We start from the raw sequence: 25,425 nt of genomic DNA on the forward strand, positions 1-25,425 counted from the left end.
TTTTTAATTATTAGATAAAAGCTTTCATCAACCCAAGGGTCACTTTGAACACCACAATTCTGCCCTACACATGGTCCCATTCAAGGTTGTATACCATTGCCTGTGAACTGTCTTAACTGCCTGTTGTAGGGGGGACACTTTAACATGGACTCTGAACCATGGTGCAACTCAGCATTTTTCAAACTGATAAGCACTGGCAGGGGTGAAGAGTGACAGATAAAGTTCCAAGAACTGAATGTGGATTGAACTGGAGACCTTTGGATCTGTAGTCTGACACTTAACCAATGAGCCAGCAAGCTATTGGTACTGTAGCAGTAAAGTGTACAAGACCTTGAAAGTGCGCGTGCTCTGATTCACATAGTTGCAGTGTGCGATTTGCAGGGGGGGGGGGATGGGGGGGGGGGGAATTCCCCCCCCTCTGCATCAGACCATCCCCTCCTCTGGTTTTCGTTTATGCGTCCCAACCTGGGATGTTTATTTCCCACACAGTGGAGTAAAACTTAACATATAATTTAAATTTGTGGAGCCGAACACTGAAAGTTTTTAATAAGTCTCACTATTAATACTATTAATATGTTTCAGTTTCCTATCATCAGAAAAAGTACAGCATTTCACAAATGTGCCTCTACTTTTTGAATTCCCCTCGTATACCTGTATGTAGATGATTTTGTAAATAAGCTTTACCTATAATGTACTTTTAAAAATATAACAAGGAATGGCTTTTCTGATAGTGCATATGCGTGAATGGTGAGTTTCGGCATTAACATCTATTTATAAATAGCTGTTTAACCATGTGTAACGCCACGGTCCAAGCTAGTAACATACATAATTCTAATAACCCCCTAAGACATCCCCCCCACTGGTAAAAGCACAAATCGCACCCTGCATAGTTGGAACAGATTTTTCTTTCTACAGTTTACCTACAACTAATCAAATAGTTTATCATCAACAGACATTGCACAGAATTTATCCTCCCTGCTCTCAGTTACAAGACAATGCCAGGTAAAGTGAGACACTTCATTTCTGCAGAGTTAATGATATTTTGTCCTGAAATCACATTTTGATCCCTGTTAACAGCTGAAACTATCTTCCCAACAGTATCATCACTAGTATCTACAAAGCAGATCACTTCTATAATTTCTGATGCCTCTATTTTCTGCTAGAGCTTACAGAGGTATGTTTCTTTCCCCCTCCCCCTCCATCCCCCACACCAATCCCCCAGCCCACCTGCACCTCCCAGATACATATGAATGTCATAGCAGTTCATATGCAACCTACACAGTCACTCTTATAGGCAACAATACAACTTCTGAGAACCCACATCATAAAAAAATTACACTCAGTACTTGGAAAACTTAATTATTATTGGAGATTTATCCCAAATGTTTCAATAACAGCTACACCGTGAAACAAAGTTGGTAATGAGGACATGTCCACCCCTCCAAAGTTGCCTAACCCATTTCACTCCAGCAGACGTTTCTCCCTACGGTCTTGGTGCAGTCTGTACCACTGTGCAACTCGCTAGTCAAAACATACTACAGCCTAAGCTTAAAAGGCCTTACTACAGATATAGAAGAATTAATCACAATCTAAAGAAAAGCTCTCATAATTATTTTTGTTGTACAAGAATTGCAAAAGCATGTTTCTGAGACTATTTTGAGGTGGTCACAAACTGAAAATCATTGCTGGCATTTTTGCATCCCTAACTATTGTATTCCCAAATGAATCCTTCAAAGACTGCACCCCTGGCCCCTCTTGTTATCAGCACAACACTTCTTCCACATCAACAGTTTGGCGTGCCAACAATGACACAGTACTGTGGCTACCTGTGAGACCTGACAATAGTTCTGACACTTCTGCAAATATGTGCTGCCATACCTCTTCCTGCACGTCTCACAGCAGTCTGTGCTGCAAAAGCTGGTTATTCAGGTTTTTGACAAGTGGTCACATTAACATGTCTGGACAGTGTACATTTCCCTGGTTTCTCCACAGTTACACTGGACTGCTACACTTTGGCAGACAACTGGGAACACCTTGTTTCTTCTGCACTGTAACATTTTCTATAAACTGAAATATGTATTTGGAATGATTCCCAGAAGGACTGCATAAATGAGCCGTTTTGTTGTGTTAGTTGTTGACACCCATACCACTGGGTTGTGATTTGGAAAAGTTTAATGGTTCCATCTCAGTCCTATAAGCAGCATGAGAAATAGGGGTCCATTCAGCAGAGCCCTGCTTGCCTGGATGAGCTTGATACAAGTGAGCTGCAGCAGGTGCCCCATACGTAGCCTGCTAATGGCTGTTCATGGGCCTCATCAGTGCACAGCACAACTTGAGACTTTTTTTATGTATAGGAAGTTAGAACATCCTCATGATCTGGGCAGTTAAGTCAAGATCCTAATTCCCTGTGACAAACAACGTTCCACTTATGTACCGAAAAGTGGTCAATGAAGCATGCACTGAGCTTCCAATTACGGAGGCCAGGTGGCACTTACCAGTCCACAGCTCACAAAACCCAGGCTCATCTAGCACATACCCAGCTGACTAAGGTTGAGCTCCCAGAGGTGCTCACCATTTAGAATGATCCGGGAGGCACGTGTGGCTTTATCGACAATACCACGGACGCGGTGAGCATTACCCCCCATGTCGGAACATGTGAGGCAATAATGATCCTATGACTTACCTTAGAAAATATAGATTAAAGAAATGTGAACCTACATTTATAGCATCTGTAGATCTAGAGAAAGCTTTTGACAAAGTTGTCTGGAACACATTCTCTGTAATTCAGAAGGTAACAGGGATTGAAAGGTTATCTACAACCTGTACCAAAACCAGACTGCTGTTATGCAAATTGAAGGGCATGAAAGAGAAGCAGTGATTGAGAAGGAAGTGAGACAGGGTTGTAGCCTTTCCTTGATGTTATTCAATCTGTTGTACATTGAGAAAGCAGTAAAGATAACGAAAGAAAAATCTGGAGAAGGAATTAAAGTTCAGGAAAAAGAAATAAAAAGTAGAAGGTTTGCCAATGACACTGTAATTCTGGTGAAGACCGCAAAGGACTTGGAAGAGCAATTGAATGGAGTGGATAGGGCCTCATCGATAAAAGTAAAACAAGGAAAATAAAATGTAGTCGAATTTAATCATGTGATGCTATGGGGATTAGATAAGAGTAGAGTGAAGAGCTGCATCAAACCAGTCTCTGGAGTGAAGACCACAACACCACCACAACAACATGCTGCTTACAACTAAAAACAATGTTTAAATGAATTTACACCCCAAGTTGAATACAGGATTCGTCTCATATCCTGTTATGCTTCAGTAAATCATTGTGCACTAGAAAGTGAGTGAGTGGTTTTAGTTTTTCCCTGGATAAATATTTTTGGTTTGTGATATTTAAGATGGATAAAAAAATGTTTATGATTTAGGTAAAAATGAAAATGAAGTCTAGTCAGGATAGATGATACATCACTGCCAAAACTGGTGAGATATCACAAGCTTTATGACAAAAGGAGTGTTAGCCACTTGAGGGAAAAACAATGCACAATGGGAGGTCCTTAAAAAAATGATGGGTTGACTCATCACACAATCAATATGCAGCAGTCAGATACCAATAAAATGTTTACTAATGTTGTATACTGCTCTAGTATATGATAATCAAATAAAACAAAAAATCAGAAAGGACTACAGAGTATTTACTTACCAAGATATCGGTACGCAAGTCAACCAAAAATTTGACACCTGTTTCGAGCCGACTCACATGTGTGAAAAGCCAGGAGTAGGGTGGTGTCAAGAAGTTTCTTAATCTTTCCTCTGCCTTCAGAATCTGTGCAGTGTCGCATGAAGTCTGGAAAAAAACAAAACAAAGCACTGGAACAATATGTGCACTTCTTTGGTTGAGAAAGTGAAAGTAATAAAAAAGTGACATGTTACCTCTGAACTTGGTAAACATTCTGCTGCTTTTCTGACTGTTGTATGATCTACAGAATGCTCGGTAGACAATGCTTTGAGAAAGCCATATCTGTGAGGCTTCAGAAGACATTTGTAGGCTGCACACAAGTTTTTTACTTTACTCTGCAACACATAAAGTGACAACAAGGGACTAATTCTACTGCAATTTAACTTCAAGGGAAGACAATTCATTTAAAGTATAACATGTAAAATAAAGAAAGACAACACTCTCCTGCAGTTGATTGATGTGATGCATAGAAACAGGCAATAGAAAACAGTACTTACACTAGCTTTCAAGCTCTCACTCTTTCTCTAGTGAAAGTGCACTCATTCCTTCACATAAACACACAAATGCACACACCTGCTGTGAGACTGATATATATATTTAAAATATAAACTGTTTACCTAGCAAATAAATAGTAGTGTCATTTTATATCATATTCATGTTACTCACACTTACTGAAATCTGCTTTCCATTTTTTAAAAGAAAAATAGTGAAGGCAATTATTCTACCAATTGCTAAGAAATATTATAAACCATATCATATTTCAAATGTGCCCACTACAACATCTGTGCTGCATTTTCTATTTTTGCTGTTTTCAGTTCTTATATTAATACTGAATGAATATTCTGCCCCACTCCTTTCAACATTATTCATTTGCAAGACAAGTTCAGAAACTGACACAGCAGTTGAGCATAAAATATACACAAGAAATCACTGTGAAATAACACTTGGAGAAATAACTTACTGACACTTATAAAAATGTATGGAGTTAATAAATGACATGTTAGAATACAATCTCAAGTTACTAGTTAAGATACAAACCAGTAAACCCATGATTCTTTAAAGAATCGAACTCTCATGTATAATACAGCTTCAACTGTCTGATAACTTTAAAAATGAGTTCATGTGTTAAATATTTAACAGGAAGTATGTATGCCGTATGTAGTTAGGAAAGGTATGAAATTATGCTTACTGTTTGTCGGAAGTTGGTACGTGTTTCATTATGAAACACTGGATGAATATAGTGTGCGTAACTTGCACTCCATTTTAAGCAAAATCTAATTTTTCATTCATCACAATGTTTACCACATCATATTTCCTGAATTGTGTCTCATACAACAACATAATTTTGCAGGTTCATTCAGTGGGATATGTGGATACTGTCTGCAAACTACACTGCAAATAGAGTTGGTAGTAAAGAAGTAATAAATTAAAATGCCATACCTGATACTTAGGTTTGACTGTATCATAGCTCTTAATAAGTAGATTATGACAGCATTTTAAATTTGGCAACAATTATGTGAAATATTGAAAATCAAATTTTTGTTGCCCTTGGCAGCCATTAGATAGGCAACCTGCAACTGGAACTGGGTTCCAGGGTTACAATTTAGTAATAAAGATAGCAATAAAATGCTGCATAAACAATAACTTAAATTTCCTTCTTTTTATTTAAAAATCACGTAATTACTGTCATCATATTCAGTTAAAGTTAGAAAGGGGGATGGGGAATACTCTGACAGAAAAAATAAAGACAATTAACATGTTTTTATTCGTTTTCTGCTGCTTACACCAAAAATTTACACTTACATATTAAAGAGAAATGCAACATAATAAAGCAAGAACAAATTTATACAATTCCTAACTGTAACAGAGCAACCTCCCTACCCCCCTCCCCCCCCCCCCTCTCTCTCTCTCTCTCTCTCTCTCTCTCTCTCTCTCTCTCTCTCTCTCTCTCTCTCCCCCCCCTTCCCCCCCTCGCCCTCTGAATTTAATTTTTATCATACGAGGTGGAGGGTACTACTTCATTTTTGAATAACTAATTTTTAAGCTCATGCTGAATATTTCAGTATTTTAATTCACCTCAGACAGATTTTCTGGTGCTTATATTATGTGCTGAGGTCTGTGACTGTTCTTGTCTGTCATTTTTTGAATGAGCATGACTATAGGCCCTAGAATCCTTCATGAGATATCTTTGGAAAATCAAGCTTTTAAGACCCTTCTTTTCTCTTCACAATTAAAGGCAAATACCGAGACTGTATTACTATTTCATTTTTGCCTGTAAGAGTGCAGGTAAACTGAATTTATGAATTCTTGTGTTGGATAGCATATTAACAATAGCATTAACCATGCATGTCATAAACCCAGCTTAACTAATGTTCTTCATTAATTTTAGGCAGAGGTTTTCCAATTAAAGTTAGCTTGGAGGAACAACAGAGATTCCACAGTGGTGAGACTGAACCATAGCCTGTATTTTTTATCAGAGGATGATTGATACTGGCCAAAACTGGTAATTTGATTAGAAACAAATGTGACTGTGCTAGGTAATTAAATTATTTTCTAATTCATTATGTTACTTTTCAGCAAAAGTTCTGGTATTACACTTCAGTCCTATATGTGCACATCTGGAATAATAACTAAATTTGCATCTTCTAACAATGCAAATGGAAAATAATTTGCAGTATATTTATCAAAAACAAGCAAGTACCCACAACAGGAGGATCTACATCTACACACACGTACTCTACAAACCACTGTCAGTTGCATGACAGAGGGTACTTGCATTGTATCACGTTAGGATTTCTTCCCATTCTATTCACATTTGCCTAAATGCCTCTTTGCATGCTGTAACTAGTCTAGCCTTGTCTTCACAGTTCCTATGGGCGTGATACATAGGGGCTGAGTATATTTCTAGATTCTTTATTTAATAATGGTACTGGCAACTTTCTAAATAGGTATTCACATGATAATTCCCATATATCTTCAAGCGACAGTCAATTCAGGTTTTTTAACATTTCCCTGGTGCTCTTCCATGAGACAAACAAAGCTGTGACCAATTGTGCCACCTTTCATTGTATACAATCAGTATCCACTGTCAGTCCTATTTTATAATGTCCCCACAGGCTTGCATTTTCCCAGTATTCTGACAACGAACCAAAGCCTGTCATCTGAATTATCTATGACAGCCAATGTGATCATTTCATTTCATATCACCACAAATTATTACACGCCGGTACTTGTATGAGTTGACTCATTCAACCAGTAACTTAAAGATATTTGTGAACCTTCTTTCAGATAACCCCCTCTTTGCAGATTTTCTTTTTCCTCATCTTATTCCTTGTCTTCTGGGGGTCAGCATATTACTCTGTATTTGGCAGTGTTAGTGGTAGTGGGTGGCCAGATGCCCTTCGTGTCACCACCCATTCTTCTTCTGGGACAGAATTTGTGTACCTCATCTGCCTGCAACTAGTGTTGTCAATGTGAAAGTGTGAAAATGGTTTCAAAATGCTTGAGAGTAATGTAACCGAGGGGTGAAGTGGCTACCAGCCTGGGGTTCAGAAATAGCCTAAAAACCACATCCAGACCGGCTGGCACACCAGCCCTCATCTTTAACTGCTAGGCAGATTCGAGCCACGGCCAGAATATCTCCCCGTAGCCCAGATATGGTGTGCTAAAATATGTAGCTGTCCAGGCGGGTCCCTCCCTCTACCATTATATGAAAACCTCTGAGTTTACTGTTTACTACTAAGTATCCCAGATCAATAAAATACAACATGGACAAAAAGAGCCCCAAAACACTTCTCTGAGTCACACCTGAATTTACTTCTATACCTATCTATGACTCTCCACCCAAGGCAACATGCTGCATCCTCACTAACAGGAAATTCATAATCCAGTCAAAAACTTTGCTTGACAGCCCATACAATCACGTTTTTCGTAAAAAGCATAAGCATGGTACGGAGTCAAATGCTTCTCAAATGTCAAAAAACACTCAAACACTTAATTTGCTTTGATCCATGGCTTTCAGGGTGTCATGCAAGAAAAGTGAGAATTGAACTTTGCAAGACCAATGTTTTTGGAATCTGTGTGGGTTGTCATTTTATTCAAGATACCCCATCACACGCCAGTTCAAAATATGATTTAAAATTATACAACAGATGGGCATCAATGAAATTCATTGATAGTTGACAGATTTTTTCTGTTACTCTTCTTGTAGACATTTGTGACCTGTGCTTTCTTCCAACCACTGGGTATAGCTTTTTGTTTGAGGTATCTACTGTATCTTATGGTTAAAATCTAATTCCATGAGGCCATGGAGTGTTGTTAATTTTAGCAATTCCCAGTGTTTCTCAAAGGCATTTACACTAATAACTGTATCACTGATTTTTGAAGTGGTGAGAAACTTGAACTGGGGCACTACTTCCGCATTTTCCTTTGTAAAGGAGTGTTAAAAACTGAGTTCAGCATTATGGATTACCTCAAAGAAAATGACCTATTGACACATAGTCAGTATGGATATGGAAAATATCATTCTTATGAAACACAACTAGGTCTTTATCCATATGAAGTAATGAGAGCTATTGATAGGAGATCTCAAAATGACTTCATATTTCTAGATGGCTTTTGATACAGTTCCTTACAAGTGGCTTCTACTCAGATTGCACTCCAAAGGTGCAACATCTCAATTGTGTGACTGGATTGGCACTGTTTATGGTAACTGATGGCAATTCACTGTGTAAAACATAAGCGATATCTGGTGTTCCCCAAGGAAATGTTATAGGCCCTCTGTTGTTCCTGATGTATATGAACAATTTAGGAAACAATCAGAGTAGTACTCTCACATTGTTTGCAGCTGATACTGTCACTTATTCTGTTCTTAACTCATGATCACAACCAATTGCAAAATGATTCACACAAGATATCTGTATGGTGCAAAAAAGTGGCAACTGACGGGGAACAGCGCGGTCATTGGTCGCATCGATCGGATTAGGGAAGGAAGTTGGCCATGCCCTTTCAAAGGAACCATCCCGGCACTTGCCTGGATTAGGGAAATCATGGAAAACCTAAATCAGGATGGCCGAACGTGGGATCGAACCGTTGTCCTCCCGAATGCAAGTCCAGTGTAGTGGCAACTGACTCTAAATAATGAAAAGTGCGAGGTGATCCTACAATAGTATGAAACTATACTCAAATTTCAATCACCAACTTTCTCCTCCAAATGCAAAAATATTTTGTTAACACCCAACTATATACATCATGAAAGGGTTAACATAATAAAGTAAAAGAAATCAGAGCTCCCATAGAAAGTGCCCATTTTTCTCATGCGCATTTTGAGAGTGGAACAGTAGAGAAATAGCTTGAAGGTGGTTCGGTGAACCCTCTGCCTGGCACTTAATTGTGAACTCCAGAGTAGTCATGCAGATGCAGATTTATATTTCTGTTTTTGGTTTGTTACCCTCAATTTCAGATTCTGTGTCATCCATTAGTTTCTGAACACTAATCCTCGTGCCACCAAAATCTTTTACACATGACCAGAATTTCTTGGGGTTTTGTGAGAGATCTTTTCATAAGGTTTTGTTATGGTGGTCACTGAAGGCTTCACTCATTGCCCTTTTGAGAGCCCAATGCAGTTCATTCAGTATCTCTCTCTATAGCCTTATGTTTTGTTTTACACCTATTATGCAGTAGTCACTGTTCCTTTGGAACTTTTTGTACAGTGACTGTATTGCGTGGAGGATACCTTCCATCCTGCACAGTTCTAATTCACGCATGTCTATCCAGTGCTTAGTCAACTATTCTTTTGAACTTGGAGCACATTTCCTTTACAAGTTCTACCATAGAGGTAGAGGTAAATGGATTGACTTCCTCTTTGATGTATGACACAATTGCCTCTTTACCTAGCTTACTAAATATGTGAATCTTTCTGCTTGTTTAGTTTCCATTTGTACACTAATAATCATTTCTGTTACAAATGGGTCATGGTTACTGAAACCATTTTCAATTAGGATACTTTCGAAGAGGACCAGCGTATTTGTTGCCATTAAATCTAATATATTTCCATTATGAATGAGTTTCTGTTTTCAGGGAAAGCATTTAGTGTTATTTCACAGGATGTCATGTCCTAGGAACCAATTATAAGTTAATGTTGTCTACTACCTCTACTGATACAGAGAGCTGTTCATGCAACTTTGCATGTAGTTCCAGTTTCTGTTTTGGTGGATTTGAGTTTCTTCTCTATTAGTAAAAATACACCACCTCAATTTCCTATTAGCCTATCCTTTCCACACTCACTTAGATTTACCCCAGAAATTACACTGCTATCAAAGTCAGGTGTTAGCAAGCTTTCTGTTCCTAGTATTATATGAGCCCTAATGCTCTTCAGGGCTGCTTTAATAACCAATTGCTGTGAGATTAACATGGAAATGATACTCTCTGCTTTTTGTTTTGTAGATAAAAATGTTGAACTTGCTGTGTGTACCATTCCCTAACATTTTAAATTCCGCATGATGATATCACAGTTCACACACTCAAAAGTCTTAGCCAAGTCACACAATATTCCCAGCAGTAACAATTTTTGAGTTATTGATTCTAGTACATCACCTGTCAAAGTAAATATATCCTGTTCAGCTCACCGATCTTTTTGAAATCCAAAGTGTCTGGTATACAGTGTTTTCTTGTACTAACTGTGATCGTCTCAAAAAGTTTTGAAAATTCTGGCAATAATGGACGGGTGGTAATTCTTTACTAACATTCTATCTCTTTTTTTGTGAAATGGCTTGGAAAATAGCATGTTTAAGTCTGGACATACAGACTGCACATGGTGGCATTCCGTGTTGCCTCCCATGGATATGATTCACTTATCTCTGACAGAGGAGCAACAGGGACTGATACCCACATGAGTTACAGGGTCTATGTTAAATCCTAGTGTATCAGTGCAACATTGCATTCTTACACATCCCAATTTGACATGTACTTCCGTGATGGTTTACGAGGTGACAAATCCATTCTTACCGCTCAGTGGAGCTCGGCTGGCAAGGCCACACCAGAGGATTTCCCAGTTTTCTACTCGGGTTCCTAGAGCAGTATGATCCTTTCTAGCATATACCATCTCATATGTTGGAAGCAACTCTGGTATATATGGTACGCACTTTAGAATTACACACAGCTATAACCTAAGGTATATAAACATATCAGTCAGTATGATGGCTGTTCACATAATACCTTAACATCTTACTGACAGTATGATGGACACACTCCATTCTTCCGTTTCACTGGGAGTGGCTAGTTCTGAGCTATTGGATCTGCAATAGATGGCGTAGCTGCTTAAGCAACTCTGACATAATGTTTATGCCCTGATCTGTAACTATTGTCAGAAATGCCAAACTCTAGTAATCAGTTGTGTACTGTGGCATTTGCCACCATACTCGCTTGTTGATTCGGGATTGTAACAGTTGCAACATAGTGTGAAAAGTGATCTACATCTACATCCATACTCCGCAAGCCACCTGACGGTGTGTGGCGGAGGGTACCTTGAGTACCTCTATCGGTTCTCCCTTCCATTCCAGTCTCGTATTGTTCGTGGAAAGAAGGATTGTCGGTAAGCTTTTGTGTGGGCTCTAATCTCTCTGATTTTATCATCATGGTCTCTTCGCGAGATATATGTAGGAGGGAGCAATATACTGCTTGACTCTTCGGTGAAGGTATGTTCTCAAAACTTTAACAAAAGCCTGTACCAAGCTACTGAGTGTCTCTCCTGCAGAGTCTTCCACTGGAGTTTATCTATCATCTCCGTAACACTTTCGCGATTACTAAATGATCCTGTAACGAAGCGCGCTGCTCTCCATTGGATCTTCTCTCTCTCTTCCATCAACCCTATCTGGTACGGATCCCACACTGCTGAGCAGTATTCAAGCAGTGGGCGAACAAGCGTACTGTAACCTACTTCCTTTGTTTTTGGATTGCATTTCCTTAGGATTCTTCCATTGAATCTCAGTCTGGCATCTGCTTTACCAACGATCAACTTTATATGATCATTCCATTTTAAATCACTCCTAATGCGTACTCCCAGATAATTTATGGAATTAACTGCTTCCAGTTGCTGACCTGCTATTTTGTAGCTAAATGATAAGGGATCTATCTTTCTATGTATTCGCAGCACATTACACTTGTCTACATTGAGATTCAATTGGCATTCCCTGCACCATGCGTCAATTCGCTGCAGATCCTCCTGAATTTCAGTACAATTTTCCATTGTTACAACCTCTCGATACACCACAGCATCATCTGCAAAAAGCCTCAGTGAACTTCTGATGTCATCCACCAGATCTATTGAGGTTAACACGTAGAGGTTACCCACCGGTGTTAGGTTGACCAGACCTAAAATGTCCATGTCCATCATTTCGAATGGCTTGTATGCCTCCAGGAACCTTTGGAACAGTACTCACTGGTGACTGAGATTGTCACATTGTGTGCTTGGCATACAATTTGTCACATACTGGTTGATATCCTGCCTCCTTGCCCTCCACCAATATTGCTCAGCTATTCAACTAACAATTTTTATTCAGCCCCCAAGACTTGCTAATATGACATCACATGCTTCCCTCAACACTTCATCCTTCAAAGCAACAGATACCAATATGCATGCCTCATACTTCATCATCCTATACAAGAGCCCCTCATGTGTTGTGAACTGTGGCTGCGTTCCAAATAACTGGCAGACCACTACCCGACAGCATTCTCTCATGCTCTGGGCCCAATGCTGGCTGCAGCCTGTAGCCCATTTATCAGCAGAGTTCACCAGCAGCAGTTCTAGTGCAGCCCAGGATTCCAATTAGACATCAACCCAGTGCAGCCTTGGACACCAATTGGACAGCAACCTAGACACCAGCCAGACATCAACTAGGATGTCATCACCTGCCTGAGCCCATTGGCATCTGTCCATCCCAGCAGCTGCCGTTGGTTGGAGATCTTGTCTCCCATCAGCTGCCAGCACTCTGCCAACTTCCCAACAGCTAGGTTGCACCCGAGCCCAACTGGACACTGGTCACCCATCGGTTGCCAGCAATTTGCCAACATCCCATCCACCACACATCAACAAAGCTGGACACCATCTAGGACATCGACCAAATGCTGACCAAGGACCTCAAGCTAGACTAAAGTTGAGAGATTTTATCATTCTACCCAAAGTGGCCATTACTTTACATTTCACACCAGAACTGTGAACTGTTCATTTGTGTGTTTACCAATAAATGTGATTCTTTCATTGTACCCCAGGAGCCAACTATATTACATGGTGTTCTTGTACTACATAATGGCAAAAGTTGGTGATGAGATGGCCCAACCCTGCCGCAGTGCACCAGCTGGTAAAGCTTCTGTCGAACATGACCCAACACAACTTGTCTCATTCACCACTGCTATCCTGCCTAATGGCTGAGGGCCCTCCACCAGCTGTGGCCAATGTTGCACGTGCTTTTGGCTGAAAGCCTGCATCTGTGGCCTGCCTACCTTCTGAGGATGGCTCACCGTCCATTCTACCACATGCCCATTCAGGGCACTTGTCTGGTGTTGTTACCTCGGAGCTTGACTGCTGCCATGTCCTAACCCAGACATTGCTGCCCTGGATTTTCCCATCAGCCGCAAGCATTTTGCCAATGTCCGATCAGCCAGACTGCCTCTGGCTGCACAGATAGCACCATGTTCCACGCTGCACTTCCTGTCACCATTTCCCATGTCTTAATGCACGATCCTACTGCTGGTTTTGCACCAGGACTGTAAGCTCACATTTCTCGCATTTGGAACTGCTCTGCTTCCAGCCTGCCTCACAGTCACCAGCTTGGTTTTTCTTCCAACAGCATCAAGCTGCTCTTATTTACTTATTTGCTATTTTCTTTTAGTCTGTTAACTATATAAAAGAACAGACTGAATGTAGCAGATGAATTGGCATGAATATAGTAAATAATATTTCAATGCAATTTCAAATATGTTGGTAATAACTAAGCATAATGCTGTTTAAAAGAAAAATCTACATAGAATAACATAAAAACTGTTCACCCAGAATCCAGAAGAGAACCGCCGGTCTATTACATTATGCAGCATTGGCGACCACAGATTTTGTAATTTATAATTCTGGGCTAAACCATTATACAACACTACACTACATTACTGTACTTAGTATCAGAAAGAAGTTGGATTTCTCATCTGTCTAGATGGTTAGCCCCTGGCACACTGTGGTGCAACTCAGGATTCACAGGGGCTGGGCTGCACTGCTGTGCCACCAAAGGTGTAGAAATTGGGAGATGGCTGTCAGGGTCTCAGGAAATCATTCCTGACTCTCCCCATTGTTCATCTCCTCACTGCTTCCAAAAGATTGTTGTAGGTGGATGTTCTGCCGTGGCGTATCTTGTTACCATGATGTATGGATTCTTGTTGGTCATCTCTCAGCCATGTAGGCTTGCAGTTCATAAGCTCATATTTTAGCTATCAGCGAGTTCAGCTTATGCCACAGTCCTCATTCCTTATTGTATTGTAGGCTGTTGCATTTTCAAACGCATTCCTGGCTTGGTCTGTAACATCTTGTCTAATTGCACATTCCCAGATGATGTGATCCGGGTTGCCGACTGCTCCACATTTACAAGTGTCTGTGATGCACTGTTGTATTTTAGTAAGTAGCTGGGATATAGTCCAAGTCCCAACAGGTAGTGTATAGCTCCGTTGGTAGGAAGGAAGTACATCATTCATGTTCTTTCTTTTATATTAGAAAGGAAGTGGTAGGTTCTCTTGCCTGTTTCTGCCCTGTCCCAGATTTCTTGCCATGCAAGCTTTTATTTACTTATTTAATATGGCTCTTGTGCCTCCTCTGCTGGAGCTTTTTGAGGCAGTATCATGCACCTCTCTTTCTTACTGCTAGGTCTAGAGGTAGCAAGCCTAATATCACCAGCACCACCTCAGTCAGTGTTGTTCTATATGCCCCTGTCAGGTGAAGGGGTACACTTCTCTGTACTCACCATAGAGCCTGTGCTGTTCTTACCTTTCTGGCTCTGTGAGCCCAACCACTCAACCCATAGCCCACAACAGTGAGTAAGAGTGAACTGTGGTACATTCTTATAGCAATCAGTGGCAGCTGTAAACCTCTTTGGCCAGTCCTTGCTATTTTATTTAGGATTTTAATACCACTCTGGCAGATGATTTCTACAGCTTTGCTTCAGCCGCTGGCACGATTTGTGCCTGCCACTAGCATGGCTCTCCATTCACCTGCCGTCATGGCTCTCCATACACCCACCCGCACAGCTCTCCGTCCGTCTACCGACACGGCTCTTCATTCTGCCTCCAACATGGCTCTCCATTCTGCCGCCAGCACGGCTTTGCTCTTTGCCAGTGGCATGGCCCCTTACCCAGTCTGACGCCTACTTCTGGACGAGTCTTCAGTTTTCAGTTTTTGTGCCTAATTGTTGCATGTTTCCTTTTCTGTGTCTCATCAGTAGACAGGTTTTCCACTCTCACTTCAGTGCCAATTTCTGTGCCAGTTTCTAATCCAATTCTTCTTTATGTACTATTGGCACTGCCACCTCCAACAGCTTGTTTTCCTGACGCATTTGCATCATGGACCCATAATTTTTTGGTACCTATGGTGTGCCCACTATCCAGTGCCCCACCTTCACCTGCCAGGGCATCTCCCTCTTCCCTTCGTCTGAGCCTGTCAGCATTATGGTATAGCTAGTAGCTGCTGTCAATGAACCTCACCTCCTGACAGCCACAGATACCTCACTGATGTCTCACTCGGCCCACCACTCTGGATGAGCCCATGAGTAGTTTGATGGCTCCACCATCATTTTGAGGAGGAGGAGCATTGTGGCCAGGCTGGTCGCCTCACCACTGTCACCACTGGTACATAAATCTGCAGCTGGTGGGTTGCCATACACCTGGTGTCGTCTGCTGCAGCCAGTCACATATGGTAATCCCAATTCTGGCTGAACACACCATGTGCTTACTAATATTGGTGGGCTAATAGTTATAGTGTGCACATTTTCTTCAGAAGATTAACTGAAACCCTGGAAAAAGTCCCAGGACCCAAAAATAACATAACAATATGTGGAGAAATGAATATACACACAAGTGTAGAGAGTGGAATTATTAATAACATCCTGAACATACTGAACATACTGAACACTTCTGACATGTTACAAATGAATACTGTTACTAAGATATCAAAACCTTCCGCATCAATCTTGGACCATGTACGTACAGACAATGACAGAGAAAATTGCCAAGTACTTGCAAAAGATCTAGGCCTCTCATTTCTTTACTATCAGACAGTAAAGTTAAATAAAGACTTTGTAAAGCCTGCTAAACTTCAAGCCTACAAAAGGACTTTCTTGAAACCTAAAATGCATCCTTTTTATACAGTACTGGCAAGTTCTGATTAATTTTTAAGGAGATCATTTCCAAAAGAAGCCACTTCAGTACAAGCAGCTAAAGAAGATGGATGACTGTGGGTATTAGTAAGCCCTCCAAGGCACTTAAAATTTCTCTCAGATCTTTACATAACCATTACACTAATCCACTGTCCATAAATTACTTTCACAGGTACAAAAAGATACACAGGAGGGTACTGCAAAAAGTCATTCAATGACAAAATAATACATAAATGCAGTGTGGTATGGGATGTCATAAAACATTAAACTGGAAGAGGCAGATACACATATAACAACATACAAAAGAAAGATGGCTGTGTGTTATGTTTTAGTCCATTGATTGGCATTATATTACTTTGAAAAATCCTACATCATTGTGAAATGATCTTGGATGAATAAAAAAATAAGTAAATGGCAGTAGAAAAATAAAAAATCCTCACAAATTGGCAAATTTTATAAATGATTATTTCTCTGGTATTGCAGAAAAGTTGCAAGCAAATTCTTCATAAAACATGTAGTACCCACAATGAATTATATAGCAAGCTCAATGATGATGATTCCCACAAGAGTGCGTGAAATCTGGAAAACAATAAAGAAATTAAAAAATAACATCAGCATGCATTTATTTATTCATTCATTCATCCTTCGATCATTCAGTACAACCCTGTAGGACATGTCAGATACATCATAAGAATAATATAAAACATTTAGAAAGTAGCACAGGATTAGAAGACAACAGGGCAGGAAGATGAGGTGGGTCAAGCCAAGCATTCAGTACCTCTCATCTGTTTTGAACCATGATGTAACTGTGTCGTGTTGTTTTGTATGAGTCATGGTGGCATGGTATCTTTGAAATACATCACATTTGAAGAAGGCATGTTTGGCTATGTGGTGGCACACTCTTATGTGGAATGTTTGTGTTTCCAAATTGTTTGTGAGTGTTGTTAGTAAAATTGGACTCACTGAGTGCTTTTGTGATGATGATGATGATAATTATTAATTATTATTATTATTATTTTTCATTCCTGTCTCAGATGTTATGTCTGGTTAAAAATGGAAAGTGACGCGGACCTTGATCAAGCGTGACTTCCTTTTAACTGTACGGTATATGTTACATTGCATTTAGGAACTTTCGGGTAATTGAACATGTATCAATAATTACAGATTTCTGTAGTTGTATGTATACGTTTGGATGTAGCTGTATTGCGTTGATGTACTGGTGGATATTGTATGGTATGACTCCTGTAGTTGATAGTATAATTGGTACTATGTCAACTTTATCCTGATGCCACATGTCTTTGACTTCCTCAGCCAGTTGGATGTATTTTTCAATTTTTTCTCCTGTTTTCTCCTGTATATTTGTTGTACTGGGTATGGATATTTCGATTAGTTGTGTTGATTTCTTCTTTTTATTGGTGAGTATGATGTCAGGTTTGTTATGTGGTGTTGTTTTATCTGTTATAATGGTTCTGTTCCAGTATAATTTGTATTCATCATTCTCCAGTACATTTTGTGGTGCATACTTATATGTGGGAACTTGTTGTTTTATTAGTTTATGTTGTATGGCAAGTTGTTGATGTATTATTTTTGCTACATTGTCATGTCTGCTGGGGTATTCTGTATTTGCTAGTATTGTACATCTGCTTGTGATGTGATCTACTGTTTCTATTTCTTGTTTGCAAAGTCTGCATTTATCTGTTGTGGTATTGGGATCTTTAATAATATGCTTGCTGTAATATCTGGTGTTTATTGTTTGATCCTGTAGTGCAATCATGAATCCTTCCTTCTCACTGTATATATTGCCTTTTCTTAGCCATGTGTTGGATGCGTCTTGATCAATGGGTGGCTGTGTTAGATGATACGGGTGCTTGCCATGTGATGTTTTCTTTTTCCAATTTACTTTCTTCGTATCTGTTGATGTTATGTGATCTAAAGGGTTGTAGAAGTGGTTATGAAATTGCAATGGTGTAGCCGATGTATTTATATGAGTGATTGCTTTGTGTATTTTGCTAGTTTCTGCCCGTTCTATAAAGAATTTTCTTAAATTGTCTACTTGTCCATAATGTAGGTTTTTTATGTCGATAAATCCCCTTCCTACTTCCTTTCTGCTTAATGTGAATCTTTCTGTTGCTGAATGTATGTGATGTATTCTATATTTGTGGCATTGTGATCGAGTAAGTGTATTGAGTGCTTCTAGGTCTGTGTTACTCCATTTCACTACTCCAAATGGGTAGGTCAATATTGGTATAGCATGGGTATTTATAGCTTTTGTCTTGTTTCTTGCTGTCAATTCTGTTTTCAGTATTTTTGTTACTCTTTGTCTATATTTTTCTTTTAGTTCTTCTTTAATATTTGTATTATCTACTCCTAATTTTTGTCTGTATCCTAGATATTTATAGGTATCTGTTTTTTACATCGCTTCTATGTAGTCGTTGTGGTTATCCAATATGTAATCTTCTTGTTTAGTGTGTTTTCCCTTGACTATGCTATTTTTCTTACATTTGTCTGTTCCAAAAGCCATATTTATATCATCGCTGAATACTTCTGTTATGTTTAGTAATTGGTTGAGTTGTTGATTTGTTGCTGCCAGTAGTTTTAGATCATCCATGTATAGCAAATGTGTGATTTTGTGTTGGTATGTTCCAGTAATATTGTATCCATAATTTGTATTATTTAGCATGTTGGATAGTGGGTTCAGAGCAAGGCAGAACCAGAAAGGACTTAATGAGTCTCCTTGGTATATTCCACGCTTAATCTGTATTGGCTGTGATGTGATATTATTTGAATTTGTTTGAATACTAAGTGTGGTTTTCCAGTTTTTCAGTAATATGTTTAGGAACTGTATCAGTTTAGGATCTACTTTGTATATTTCCAATGTTTGTAGTAACCATGAGTGGGGGTACACTATCAAAAGCTATTTGATAATCAATGTATGCGTAGTGTAGTGACCTTTGTTTAGTTTTAGCTTGATATGTCGCCTCTGCATCTATTATCAGTTGCTCTTTACATCCTCGTGCTCCTTTGCAACAGCCTTTTTGTTCTTCATTTATAATTTTGTTCTGTGTTGTATGTGTCATTAATTTCTGTTTAATGACTGAAGTTAATATTTTGTATATTGTTGGTAGGCATGTTATGGGGCGATATTTTGCTGGGTTTGCTGTGTCTGCTTGATCTTTAGGTTTCAGATAAGTTATTCCTTGTGTAAGTGTATCAGGGATTGTGTATGGGTCTGCAATGTAACTGTTAAATAATTTAGTTAGATGTGAATGTGTTGAGGTGAACTTCTTTAGCCAGAAATTTGCTATTTTATCTTTTCCAGGGGCTTTCCAATTGTGTATAGAATCAATTTCTCGGGTGACTTCATGCTGCAAAATTATCACTTCGGGCATTTGTGGTATCATCTTGTATGTGTCTGTTTCTGCTTGTATCCACCGTGCATGCCTGTTATGTTGTACCGGGTTTGACCATATGTTGCTCCAGAAGTGTTCCATGTCTGTTATGTTTGGTGGATTGTTTATTTTAATGTGTGTGTTATCTATTGTCTGGTAAAATTTCTTTTGGTTTGTGTTGAAAGTTTGGTTTTGTTTCCTTCTATTTTCACTTTTTTTGTATCTTCTGAGTCGTTTGGCTAATGCTTGTAATTTCTGCTTCTTTTCGTCTAATTGCTCTGTCGCTTCTTGTTGTGAGATTTTACCTAACCTTTTTCGTTTTTTTTCCGAGATTTCATTTCTTATAAATTGTGTTAGCTGTCCGATGTCTTTTCGCAGTTTTTCTATTTTGATCTGTAGCCTGTGTTGCCATTCTGGTTTTGTGGGTTTCTTCTGTGTGTTGGTTGGTTCTGATCTCTGCCTAGTGTGTATATTTAGTGTAGTGAGTGCTCCTATATAAACCAGTAGTTGTAACTCTTCCATAGTTGTGTTTTCATTTATTTTGTTGTGTATGATTGTGTTGATAGTTTTTATTGTTGTTTCGACTTGTGGGTTATTTGGTGGTCTATGCAAGAATGGTCTAATGTCTGTATTTGTGTCTTTGTATTCTATATATGTTAGCTGAAAGTTTTCTTCTATATCTAACATGTGTGTCACTTCATGTTCTGTTTGTGCTTGTTCTGGTGGCCGTCTTAAGATGTCGTTTTCCTCTGATTGTTTAATTGATGCATGGTGTTCTTTGTTTGTTTGCTCTGGGATGTTTTGAGTCCATTACTGTATTTTCTTCTTCTTCTGCTTCTGATTGCACATTATTTTGTTCCAGTATTTGTTGTACTTGTTGTTTGAGGTTTTCTAATTCTGACTGGGGTATCCTGTTATTTTTGATTATTACACGGATCTGATCAGCTAGTCGTTGTTCTGTTAAAAATTTTAATTCTGGGTATCTGGTAACAAATTTTGTGTATACTTGTGATCTGTATCCAGTTGTGTCGGTTCCTAGGTTTGTTGCTTGGTAATATTATTATTACTATTATAGAGAGTTTGTGAGAATTTGTTAATGAGTTATTTTGAAGTTGACAAATGTGAGTTATTAGATTCATTTCTGAGTTTGGAATTATTACTGCGGTATGTCGTTTATCATTTCAATTTTACATTTTGTTTTTTGCTAGTATTCATGTGACAGTGAAGTTCATGAGTAGGTCCCTGCATATTACAATGCAGGACAACATGTTGAGCACGATCAAGTCCTACAGTTGTTCAGTTGACTAGCCATGTACATGAAGTGGTACATTCATGGACAAGGTATGAAACTGACTGAAGTTGCTGCACCTCACAGATGGGCCAATATATATGGCATTGTCGGTTGGACTATGTATGGTGTTGTATCCAGAGACACTCCCAATTTGAAAAATCTACACTTTATATTTGAGAGATTGTGTTTATGATATACTGTTTTTGTTATCGCTAGACTGTTAGATTTATGTGTCAGTTGACTTTTTATGATTTTATGCTGTTATTTCTTTATTGTGGTATGTATGTTCAATGCATAATTGTACGTTTTTTGTATATCGAAGTAAGTCCCAGTGTTACTTTCTATGACCTTTTTTTTGTGTGTTAGTTGTTGGTAGTTCTCTTGGATTTTTAGTGGTAGGATCATGGAGCTTGTTAACCTATTTGATGATGTTAGGTTTTCAGTCTTAATTATATGAGCGAGTTTTGGTGCTGTGATACTGTGGAAAGGTTGACTTATATATATATATATATCACACACACACTATAGTGCACCTACATTGGCAATGTGTGTGTTTTTTTCTCTTGATAACACAAAGCCGGTGTAGCTTTTTGTTTTGGTACTGATCTTTTGAGTTGGTGTCTATTGCTAGAACAATGTTTTCAATATCAGTTATATTTTCTTTGCTTTTGCCGTCATCTTTTTTTTCCAGAAACTATTGTTTTTATGTTGTCACTGTGTTTTGTAATTTATACTATCAATGTGATTTTGTGATTGGTGTGTTAAACTTCAGTTTGTTTCCACCACAACCCCTACTTCCTGCAGTACACCTGTTAGCTTTTATTATAAATAATTTATGCAATTCTGAACTTGATGTTTACATTTTCATACCCTACTAATGTTTAAGGTTATTGGTCGTCATCTTGTGTTGTATCTTGGGGACTAGTATGACGTCACTGGTTTATCTGATAAGGTTCGAGTCTGTTCTGATGGCATGCATAAACAGCATACACATGTCATTAAATGAGTCCTTTAGTTCAAGTATTTACCAGGGTGCCAAAACCATGCACTAGTTGCGCCCTTACTAAAGAAATGTAATGCGGAGAGTACAGAAAACTACAGACCAGTTCCACTACTGTCAATGTTCCAAAAATTAATTGAATAAATCTTTAAAGACAGACTAACAAGTTACATGAATAAATACAACTGTCTTAATAAAGTACAGTTTGGTTTCTAAAGTGGGAGAAATGCAATATTGGCCATCACAGAGATCGCAAAAATGGTCTTTGAAGCTCTTGATATGGATGACTGTGTTACAGACATATTCTTAGATTTGTCCAACACTTTTCACACTGCTGCCCATAAAATACTACTAAACAAACTAGAAGCACTAGGTGTACGAGTAATAGTAACTAAGTGATTTGAGTCTTACTTAGAAAATAGGATACAAAAGTTGACATAGTTCACATCTGCTGATGATAAATATTCAGTATGAAACAATTGTCAGACAAGAAACATACATACGCCTCCAAGTAATGTACTGAGTGTAATACTGTTCTTAATATATAGTAATGGCATTCCAAACAGTATAATGCATGGGTACAAAGTTCTCTTTGATGATAACAACAACATCGGAGTCAACTCCTAACAGGGAAGAGAAATTAAAACCTCAAGGATGTTGACAGTTCGACATTCTGTAATAAACCAAGACTGAACATAAAGAAAGCAAACAACATGCTGTTCAACCCTACAGAGAAAACAAGTCTGTTGCATTACATATAGATGAAATATATGGAAGGAGAATTTGACAGTGCGGTATACATGTAAAGAATTAAGGAGGAGATTAGTGTTTAACATCCTGTTGACAATGAGGTCATTAGCAACGGAGCAAAAGCACGGATTAAGGAAGGATGGTAAAGGAAAGTGGCTGTACCCTTTCGAAGGAACCATCCCAGTACTTGCCTTACATGATTTAGGGATATCATGGAAAACCTAAATCAGGATGGTTAGACATGGGTTTGAATCACTGTCCTCTCAATTGCGAGTCCAGTGTGCTACCCACTGTTCTACCCTACTTGGCTGTAAAGAATGAATAATGTTAATATCTGTATGTATGTACTATAATCAGTTGAATATACTGTATGCATAATATGTTTTTGTATACCTGCTCTGTAGTTAAACAAGGTATACAAAATTTTAAGACCTACATATTAATCAAGAGGAAAATGTATGCAACGTTACTGCCGTTACTGCCACTTTGAGGTTTTGTATTGTAAGATGTAGGCTAAATATTTTATAATATGGAATTAAGTTGACTTGTCCTATATTGCAAGTATACATTTTGTATATAATGTAATCAAATCGGACCAAATAAAAATCAATCAATCCGTGATAAACCTATCTGCAGATTACATAATTTAGTTTTAACATGTGGTTACTGAGTGTCAACTTACATATAATGAACACAAGCACATACTGGCTAAAAGAATGTCATCAGCATGTTATTCTCTTACAGTTCTAACATCAGTCTGTTACAGATGATGTTTTGTGGTGACATAAGATTCCTGAGTACGCTCAGTTCTTAGGAAAGGGATTAAAAACTGAGTATACTTACTGCACCAAGTGAGTAGTACATCTAGTACCAATCTGTTGTGAATGTCAGGGAAGACCCTGGTACATATTTCACTAATAGTTCTATACATAATCATGAAATAAGAGCCAGTTCGGATTTTACAAGTACTGATGAAAAAAAAAAACTCAATACTATATTTTTATCAGGGAATTAAACTGTACAATTAATTGCCCAATAAGATGAAAAAGAGTACTAAATTACATTTATTTAAAAAGGCAGTTCAAATGTAGGCCCCCTACTTCCTAAGTAATGCATACTACACAATTATAGATTCCTTAGAGGACTCTGTGTACGGGTTGAAAACCAAAGGGGACGACTACTCCAGTATTGTCATATTGCAACAAAAGATCACAATGTAATGCCTTTACGAGAATTTATCTGGTGCAAATTGTGTGTGGTCAAAAGAACATTGTAGAGTTGCTACCAATCGAATGAGATGGTGCAGCTGTTAATAAACTGACCTCATATTTGGGGGGGGGGGGGGGGGAGTATGTTCTGCGGCTATACTGATTTAAGTTGTGGTTTTTCTAAATCATTTCAGCCAAATGCCTGGCTAATACCTTTAGAAAGGCCACAGGCGACCACCTATTCTATCCTCGTAAAATATAGTAATATATTCCATGTGTATGTAATTTGAGTTATTAATTTTCATTGTGTTTGTTTATTTTGTCATCCTTTGATCACTGTTTTGAGAGATAATGGATACGTCAGTATACATTTACAATCCCACCTACACTGCAAATTACAATTTATATGACGACAATTCCTTTATGTTACATTAACACACACAGGTGTATTCTCCACTACTGCACTATGAACATTAAAACTATAACGGCGATGAGAGCAAAAAAACAGTAGACGCATTAGAAAAACTTTATTTACCTCAATAATCCAGCTACTGATATTGGTGTTACGCAAAGTTAAAATTTCATTAAGCAACGCTTTCACACGATATTCGTCCTCTTCTGTGCTCGGTAGTTTCGATAAACCTTCTGTAATAGAAAAAAATGAATCCGGGTCGTCACTGTCTTCGATATTTCTACGTTTCGTATCATCCGTTGCCCCAGTCGTGATTTTCCTAGCTCGCAGAGCACTATATTTCACGGTATTTCCATCTACACCATCCGCCATTCGATTTAATCTGTTCTCTCTGTGGAAATACCGAAAATGTGGTCTGAAACAGGCACCAGTTATTTCGTACTCAAGTTTAGGTGCACGTATGTCAAATAGTAACATAACCTTTCTGCTTAAAATAAGTTTCTTTGCGCAATTCATGTCACGTATCCTAAGCGGAAAACTCTGATACTTTTATATGAGGATCTGATAATACACACAAGTTTGAATGTACAGTAAAGTATCACTACATAATTGAGGTGGAGGTGGAATGGAACTTACAATATCAGATTATACAAGATAAGTGCTTAATAATCTACGCTTCGAGCCAGGAGTCACATGGCTTTGTTTGTAAACAAACGAAACTATCACGGAAAGAAACAATACATTTCTTTGCAGTTATTTTAAAAGTAATTGTTTCTGACAATGCTGTCATGCACCAAGCTATCTTTTTGCACCAATACAAAAGCAGGAGCACTTACGGTGGTCGTATTTGCGAAATGAGGTTTAGGGGAGTATTGATTTTCTTTGTGGGCAGTGTAGTATGTTACCTGCGCATCTCCGAACTTGACAAGTTTGACCGTATGATGAAGAAAGTGTTGAAGTTTGTTAAAGGCAAAAAAGATGAAAGAAAAGATTACGCACCTTCTAATATCGGCTTCAGTACCGGTGACCAATACGCCAAACTATCGGTTTCCAGACCCACAGAAGAAGCGTCAACAACAATAGAGCATGCATGCGGATATAGTGTAGATATAAACGGAAAGGACAAAAGCCTTACAAAATTGCATAAGGTAACATGGCAAGGAAACCTGGAGAAAGTGAAAGCAGCAGTTAAAAAAACAGACATTGACATCCGTGACCGTTCAAACAGAACAGCA

At 38.6% G+C, this 25,425-nt stretch overlaps 1 protein-coding gene across 1 annotated transcript in view; it reads right to left on the reverse strand.

The window, feature by feature from the left end:
• Positions 1-25,043, reverse strand: part of LOC126248970 (malonyl-CoA decarboxylase, mitochondrial-like) — a 95,903-nt gene extending 70,860 nt beyond the window's left edge. Inside the window, exons 1-4 of the mRNA XM_049950522.1 lie at positions 25,027-25,043; positions 24,314-24,581; positions 3,931-4,071; positions 3,701-3,844 (exon numbers count right to left, since the gene is read on the reverse strand). Coding sequence (XP_049806479.1) covers positions 3,701-3,844; positions 3,931-4,071; positions 24,314-24,562 — 534 coding nt within the window. The 5' untranslated portion in view covers positions 24,563-24,581; positions 25,027-25,043. The remainder of the gene's footprint in view (positions 1-3,700; positions 3,845-3,930; positions 4,072-24,313; positions 24,582-25,026) is intronic.
• Between the last annotated feature and the right edge of the window lie 382 nt (positions 25,044-25,425).

The sequence above is a fragment of the Schistocerca nitens genome, chromosome 3, assembly GCF_023898315.1.
Source record: "Schistocerca nitens isolate TAMUIC-IGC-003100 chromosome 3, iqSchNite1.1, whole genome shotgun sequence".
In the NCBI taxonomy this organism is placed as follows: Eukaryota; Metazoa; Arthropoda; class Insecta; order Orthoptera; family Acrididae; genus Schistocerca; species Schistocerca nitens.